At 41.0% G+C, this 8,005-nt stretch overlaps 1 protein-coding gene across 4 annotated transcripts in view; it reads right to left on the bottom strand.

Annotated features, from left to right (window-relative positions):
• Positions 1-362: 362 nt before the first annotated feature.
• cacna2d2a (calcium channel, voltage-dependent, alpha 2/delta subunit 2a) overlaps positions 363-8,005 on the bottom strand; it is a 145,859-nt gene continuing 138,216 nt past the window's right edge. For all 4 annotated transcript variants that reach the window (XM_032514824.1, XM_032514825.1, XM_032514826.1 and 1 more), the window contains 11 exons: positions 7,852-7,950; positions 7,580-7,671; positions 7,439-7,486; positions 7,259-7,330; positions 7,021-7,173; positions 6,863-6,915; positions 6,635-6,690; positions 5,823-5,946; positions 5,430-5,539; positions 5,067-5,149; positions 363-3,808 (listed from right to left, as the gene is read on the bottom strand). In XM_032514824.1, coding sequence (XP_032370715.1) covers positions 3,686-3,808; positions 5,067-5,149; positions 5,430-5,539; positions 5,823-5,946; positions 6,635-6,690; positions 6,863-6,915; positions 7,021-7,173; positions 7,259-7,330; positions 7,439-7,486; positions 7,580-7,671; positions 7,852-7,950 — 1,013 coding nt within the window. In that variant the 3' untranslated portion in view covers positions 363-3,685. The remainder of the gene's footprint in view (positions 3,809-5,066; positions 5,150-5,429; positions 5,540-5,822; positions 5,947-6,634; positions 6,691-6,862; positions 6,916-7,020; positions 7,174-7,258; positions 7,331-7,438; positions 7,487-7,579; positions 7,672-7,851; positions 7,951-8,005) is intronic.

Genomic DNA, 8,005 nt, shown 5'->3' with positions numbered 1-8,005 from the left:
ACATTTTGTTTCAGATCTCAAACTTATCAACAGTGCTGTATTCCTATATATGTTATAACTTCACTTAAAATTTGACTGATTTTACACTTTTTTCTCTATATGTTTGCTGTTATTTTTTATTTTTTTTACACACTTGTCAAACATGGTCACATAGCACCAGACTACAGAATCACATACACACGTCTTTCCCATAGAGACGCACCAACACAGATGCAGCAAGGGTCGGGACGGGAGGGGGCAAGAGGCTTTATGAAAACCATCCCCTACTTATTTAAGGGTCCTGTCCTAAAGCTGACCCCCTCCCTCTCATCATCCCCAAGCTGGTCCAATTTTCTATATATTTTTTTTTGATTTTTTTTTTGTTGGCAAAAGTAAATTTGTCAAACCACAGATATCAGACGTGTGTTTCCTTCAGAAGACTTTTTTTTTTTTTCTCTTGTCAGGATGCACACACAGACGTCACTACATGATTCCTCCGTGACCTTCCGTTGGACAGCCCGTGCTGCTCTGTGGAGACCCACTCCCTGACTTTGCCTCTGATATTCCACCCGCTCACCAAAACAAACACCTAGGAAGTGACGTCCTTGGCTTACTTCTGCCTGGTGCTTGACATCTCCCAGCTGGGCATGAATAAGTGTCATTACATGTTTGCTTATAGGTGTGTTGTGCCAAATGTCTTGGTGCAGGTGCAAAAAACTATAGGCCTACATATTTAGTTTAGTTGTGAGGACTGTAAGCGTACAGAGCCAGGAAAAGAGAGGACGTTGCAGGGGGTACATTTCCACAGGCACGTGTAGCGCTCATTTACAGACAGTGGAAAAAGGGAAATACAGACAGAATTAAATGGCACAGAACAGAGACAAACAAGTGCCAGAAAAGTAAAACTGCATCTGGCATCAGATGACCCAGTAGGTACTCAACACTGAATGGATCCGAATTGGAAGTACTTCTTTTACATTTTTTTTTAACAGTCTTTTGTTTTTCTGAGTCAGATTTGTTCGGAGCCGTGCTGCAGTTACTGTGCCAGCCTGTTTGTCACATCAAAAAGTACCAACAACTGTACAGAGTGTGTAGTTAAGGTTCCAATTGTTGCGTGAGTCGTCCCACCTGAGCAATACAGTGAGGTTTGGGTGGATGTGGACATCAAAGGTCGGCGGCTTTTTGAAATTTAAAAACTCCCACTTGGCTTTCGAGCATTTAATCAAAACAGGCATTGGTCAATAACAGACCATTCAAAGACGCAAAAATTAAAAGCTCACTATACTTACTGGAGAACACCAAGAAAACCCAGGGGAGTGATCTATTTGTTTGAGGATCTATTTGTTTTTGTTTGAGTGTACATGAGGGAAGGAAAGGTATCAGAGCTCTGTATACTGTGTAACACTAAGGCATTTATAGAGGCTTTGTTAACTATGTTTCATTTGAAGCAGAAAACACTGATGAACTACACATTCTTTCGGACGCCTCTGCTCCCTAAGATTAACATTTAGGCAGACGGACGGCTAAAGATGGATTATTTTTGTTTCAGTCCCTTTTTTTCCTCCACAACACTGTATTGTGTCAGTAACAACATAGGAACAAGAAAAAACAACTATGATACCACAACTGTCATCTCTTCAAACAGTCCACAACTCATTTTTAAGACATTCCCTTTAAGTGCTATTAACGCAAACGCACGCACGCACACGCAAACACACACACACACACACACACACACACACACACACACACACAGGCAGAACTATAGCAGTCAGGTGGCCCTAAAAACACTCTATGGCCAGTTAAGTCGCTGTATACTGATAGTGTATCATAGCTCTATACATGGCTTTGTAAAGGAACAGTATAGTAACTCCATATAATGGCAGTCAGGTGACTCTGGAGCATCCACAGCCGAGAGGCCAAATACATTAAGTCTTAGGCGGTCAGAGCAATGGCTCTGTATGAAGCTATTTCTATAGCTGACAGCCTTAGTCTCACAGGGTCCTGTGTTATCCAAAGCCTCAAAGATGGATGCTTTATAAAGGTACTATACAGTAGCTCTACTCTTTTACAGCCGATGTGGTCCAAAACAAAGTGCATCAAGGCACTATGAAACAGAGCGGCTCCTAAACATGGGAGTCTAAATGACTTTTCACACATCGTAATGATCAAAATGATGAACTGTTACGGATTACAACCAGACTACTACTGCACGTGATCACCATATTTAGTTGCCTCTTCTGCACTTTTGTTGGAAATGTTGATAAGCCCCTAGCCCCCAGCAGCGAATGGTTTTAAAGTTTAAACAGCATCAGTCAAAGGTATTACAAGCCTAGAAAAAGAAGAAGAAAAACCCACCCGGAACTATGAGACGGTCATGAGGCAGAGATCTCAGTGTGTTTTTTTTGTGTGAGCAGAAATAAAGCACACATACAAATCATGATTAGGAGTGTTAGTAGAGGTTACTGGAGAAGCCTCATGAGGATTGGCAGAGGTGAGCTTTCGCATCAGAGCACAGGGATTTTTTTTTTTTTCTAACATCAGTCCAAAACCAGAGGTCGGAATGGTTGATTGATCATAAAGGAGAATAACACACAACATCAACGATGCTCTGAATCTGCAGTGACCGAACACTGATTCACATGTTACAGCTGTCACTATTGTGTAAGCCAGATAGCGCTCCCCTTAAATACTAAATGTGAGGAAAGTACTTCAAGAAATGCGATTACCATCATGTAATTACAATAATCCCCAGTGGACGTTTTTTAAAAGCGTTAATCTGTAATTAGGCGTTACACAAATGAATCAGCATTCAGTTTCTGAGTGTCTCCTCTTCCTCTCATGGTTTATCCCACATCTAAATCAGAAGTCATTTCCTCCTCCTGTTTTGGCTATAAAAAATAAGACCACATTAAAGTCTATCTCATTTTGGCAAGTATAGTGCATAAATGAATTAATGTCTTTTTAAACAAACACTTAACACCTTCCTTTTTAAATTCAACCTAAATATGCTGTTATGTTTGGAATACTCATTACTTCAGCGGTTTATACTTGACATTTTGAATACTTGACAATATTTTTTTCCTGTTGTTTTCTTTTATGGTGGCTATAACTGGCTGAATGGCCCACAGCCTCTTATAAGAGGCGAATGACAGAGCAGTGAGACTCTGAGATGGAGGAGAGAAGAAGAAGGAGAAGTCCCACCGACTGTCAAACGGAAAGAGGTGAAGGCGGACAGACAACTTCAACTCTCCAGTCTGTAAGATATGGGAGGTCTGTAACAAGGACATCGGCCTGTCCTCTTTCCCGTCCCTTCTCTAGATGGTGGAGGTGGTGGTGGTGGGTGGGGGGGGGGGGGGGAGGGGCAATGGGGAGGAGGAGGGGGGGGGGGGGGGGTGTGTTGTTTTCTCTTTTCTGACGTTGCCTCTTATGATCCAGGTGGTCCAGCCCCACCACTCCTCCTTCAAATGAAGGCTAACTGGCTGAGGACACAAATGTCCGGCAGTTGTCGCTAAGTGACACAAACTGAAGCGAGCTGGGTAGCGCGACACTCAGGGCTTCCAACTTGCCGTGAAGGGAAGTCCCATTATTACCTATGACTATATTGGGGGGAGGGCATAGGGGCATGGAGGTGGGGTCGGAGGCATTTGGGTCAGGAAAGAAAGTCGGGAGGGCTAAAAGGAGGGCAAGTGGAGGGAAAATGTAATTAATGTAGTAGAGAGTGAAAGTGGGGGCTAATGGCCGGATAAAGCAGAAGCAGCTGGATGAGGAGTAAGGTGTAGAGGGACGGACGGAAGGAGTGGCCCCGTCCACAGTCTGATGTGTTCTCCTGTAGAGGGAAAACTGAAGCTGTGAGTACACATCTAGTGCATCAGAGGTGTGTTTTGATAATGCATGCTAGTGGAAAAAAAAAAGTATGACTTATGCTTTCTTACTTATCAAACATATCAACTAACTATGTATTTATCTTTTTTGTTTCATTCTGTCCATGTGCAAAACCATTTTGTTTAATAAGAAACTGATGAGAGGAAAGTAGACTTTCTCTCTTGCACAATTTTCTGTTTAAATTTAAGTTTGGGATTCTTTAAGGAATAGTTTGATATTTTGAGAGACATATTTATTTTCTTTCTTGCCAAGAGTTAAATGATAAGATTGATGCCATATTCATGTCTGTCTGTTAAATTCGCTTACCAGCAAACTTCAAGATCACAAATTAAATGAGTTCTTATCTTGTCAAAAATCACTCCCTTGTTCACTCATTCACTGCTCTCTATATAATAGACACTCAACAGCGTGCATTAAATTGAGATTTCAGAAACTTATCATTATCATCATTTTGCGTAATCAATGATGCTCAATTGTAATTTTAGCATCAATAAAATCTGGAGTGGGGCTGTTAGCAAAAAAGAGCAGATGTTTTGAACTCTACTTTTATTGTTTCACTGTAGAATTAGTGAAGGCACTACATAGAGGATCAACTTCACAATGAACTCAGAATTTGGACACTGAAATAAAATGGTGGACAGTAAATGTAGTGCACTGTATAGTGAATACAGTGACTCACTACAGTGACTCTCAGCTGGTTGCCTAGCAATCTCCACGTGATGACAAGCCTCCAGAGTGGTGTCAGTCTTCACACCTAACTCTCAACAAGATATGTCTTACTATTCCCTTAAAGATAAAGAACTACAGTTGTCATAAACTTCAAGGTAAACTAAAAACTGCCTGTGCTCTCTCACACTGTGTGCCTGTACTCTATATAGTTAATGTTTGCAAAATTACATACAAAATACATATTACATTTTCAAAATAATCAACTGTGTCTCACTGTTGCTCAGAATCCTTATTTTGGACAGGAGAAATGAAACAATATAATTAAAAGATCTAATTGTCACAATATGATTCTGCTGAAAGTCAGTGCTTATTACCCACTACCATTACCTATATGCACTAATGTCCTATTCATGATTCTTAGATTAGTTTGTGACTTTTATCAGATTCTATTCCATGAACATTATGTTCCCTAAAATTACATTTTTACAAACTCAGTTTATTTGTATTTGAATAAATGTGCTGAAAAATCTTACAGAGATGTTGTTGTCATAGCAGGTGGAGGGTCCTTTTCGATAGCGGGCCACGGTCAGTTCTTCACATGGATTTTCCTCCTTGACTGCAAATGGACTCAATTAAGGAAAAGTAAAAATGCTTAGAATTTCGGCTTTTGTCTGTCTTTTTTTTTTGTTGTTGCAATGTTTCATCATCCACCCACACCCTGATTACTCACGCAGCCCTACAGATGTTAAATGACTGATCATGATTCACGCCACCATGATAAAAATAACCTTGAAATGAATGTGACACATCTGCGTTTTCACAGGTATGGTAATACGGAGATGTAATCTAGTATGTCTTCTCTTCTGCCAGCTGGTGTACAATGTGAAAAAGGATACACTCCTCCTCCTCCTGGGACAGCTTCTCTATCTCGCAGGTGTTGCATGGCATCTTCTCTGCCACCACAAACAGCAAGTTGGTGTTGTTTATCTTCTTGGCATGAATCAGCCTGCAGAGAGAGAGAGTGTGAGAGAGAGAGAGAGAGAGTCAACAACCCCCCTCTGCTTGCTTACATCACAATCTCATTTGCTAATGGATCAGCGAGATTCATGAGACAGTCTTGCAAGGCTCATTTAGCCAATGATGTGACCGTTTCATTAGAGCTGATGCAGTTTAATCATCAGCAGAGTTTATTAGCTCCGACAGAAAGATGAATCTTGCTAACTGTGCCTCTCTCACAGTGCGTTTGTGTGTGTGTGTGTGTGTGTGTGTGTGTGTGTGTGTGTACCGACCTGGAGCAGTTGCCACAGTCTTGCAGTATGTAATAGGAGTTGCTGAGATTACTTAAGTAGTACTGAGTCTGGATCATTACACAACTTCGCTCTTTGGAGTCCATTCCTTCTGCATCCACCTCATCTGCAGCATCACCAGAGCATCAAAATAGTGGTCAAAAATACTTCACAATTTAGTGAAATACAGTTATTATTTTGTGAGAAAAAACAATTGTTGCCATAACTTCCGCATGAAACCACAAATGACAGTTTTTATGATTGTCTATATATTAAACAGATAAGGTGCAAGGTGTTGATTAGTGCGCTGTAGAGGTGCTGTTAGGTGTTAATCTTCTTGTTGTCTCAGTTTGCCAGACCCTCCTCCAAAGCGAGCTGAAGGAGGGTCTGGCTTCTGCGAAAACTCAGATTGGACAGATAGTCTAGCTAGCTGTCTCAATTTACCCTCCAGAGATCTAAGGAGCAGTCAAAAATAGTCCAGCGAATTTTAAGCAAAAGGAAACGGAAAATACACGCATCCGGCAGAATTTCCTGCGGTACCGGAGCAATCCGGAAGAGGTAATTATCTTCGCTCAATTTTCTGAGAACAAAAATTGCCAGACAACACAATTTTCTAAGCACAGCCATACTGAGAAATACAGAGAGAGTTGTGTGGAGCTGTGTCTTAATTAGCTTTGTAGCAACTCATTAAGCAATGGCTTTAATGAAACGGATGTTAATTAACATGAAAAAGGCATGAACTAAGGCATTCAACTTTACATGCAGACATGTAAAACACCAAGATAACATTTAATGATTGTCTTGTTTGCACCCACCTGTGACAAACCAGCTATGATAAGCCAGTCCATACATAAACTGTTGGAACAAGGACCTGTGGAAGCAGGAAATGGGTATTAGTAACACGTTTCAGCAATGTATTTTGCAGTGAAAATGGTACTGTGCACTAGGAGTATCCATCAAATCTCTTTTATCAGGTACAGTATGTGTGTACTGTATGTTACAGCTGTGTTTTTTCTTCTTCATTTGAGCTTGAGGAGTCTCACCATGCAGCTGCAGATGTCCACCAAGCCACGTTTACAAAATCGGCAATTGTGGGCTGCAGATACATGCGAAAAGAGACAAATGTGACATCAATATTTCAATCACACATCCATCAATCTCACCGTATGACATCAACTATTTTAATTCTTACTGTTCTTACCACAAACACTCCTCTGGGTGCAGCTCCTGCTTCACTGTTTGGCATTCGTTCACACACAGACTGGTAGTCAAATGACTGCTTGCGGTTGTAGAAGGAATTGTTGTAGAGAGCGTACATCAAGTAGGGATCAACGTCACTGAAGAACATGCCCACCTGTGGGGAATAACCATTGGTTAATATGAGTGTAAAGATTAGTTAGAAACAGTGGTCGGTGTAAAAATGAATTTATTAACTCCACCTTGTTCCAGTCATCCTTCTGATTAGACATGATTAGGAATCCACCATCATCTATTAAATAACACAGGAGATCCTGCAGAGGCAAAGATAGGCTGTTCATTAGGAGTGCAAACTGTACAGTGCTATGATACAGTAGATCGAGCTGAATACAGAAAGCTCAGACATTAGCAGAAATACGTACCTCACTGTTGGCTTCACAGTCCATTTCACAGCCTCTGTTTGGTCCACACTGTCACAGAGAAAACAACAAAGAGCATCTAAGAAATACTGCTGAAGACTTAAGCTTGTAAATATAATGAACTTTTAATGTATATTTCATTACTGTATTTGAGCCCTGATGGTTGTCTGTATGGTTGCTGGCAAGAATCTTGAACTTATCCGTCCAGGCTTCAAGATCTAGTTTTACTCCAACCACTGAGAGAAAGAGAAGTTAGAAAAAAACAAAAAGACAGATGCAAATAAAAGGCCCAACAAACATGTCCATACAAAGTTAAAAGAGACATAGGCACGCAGACGTGTAATTATGCTCTAAAACATTTTCTATTGCATCCATTATTATATGGATTTTGTCTCCTCTTTCAGCGCTGAACCCACCTGCAGGTTTGATGGTCTTCCCGCCTACTGTGATCTCCACAGCCGTGCTGACCAGGATCCCTATGGTGTCGTTATCTGGGTTCAGCAGCTCATCCCGGGCTTCAAGAGGGAAACAAAATAAAGAAACAAGCCAGGAGGGAGGTTAGAAAATACG

The sequence above is a fragment of the Etheostoma spectabile genome, chromosome 4 (genome assembly GCF_008692095.1).
Source record: "Etheostoma spectabile isolate EspeVRDwgs_2016 chromosome 4, UIUC_Espe_1.0, whole genome shotgun sequence".
NCBI lineage: Eukaryota > Metazoa > Chordata > Actinopteri > Perciformes > Percidae > Etheostoma > Etheostoma spectabile.
The sequence above is the reverse complement of the archived record's forward strand: the minus strand, read 5'-3'. Positions and strand labels throughout refer to the sequence as shown.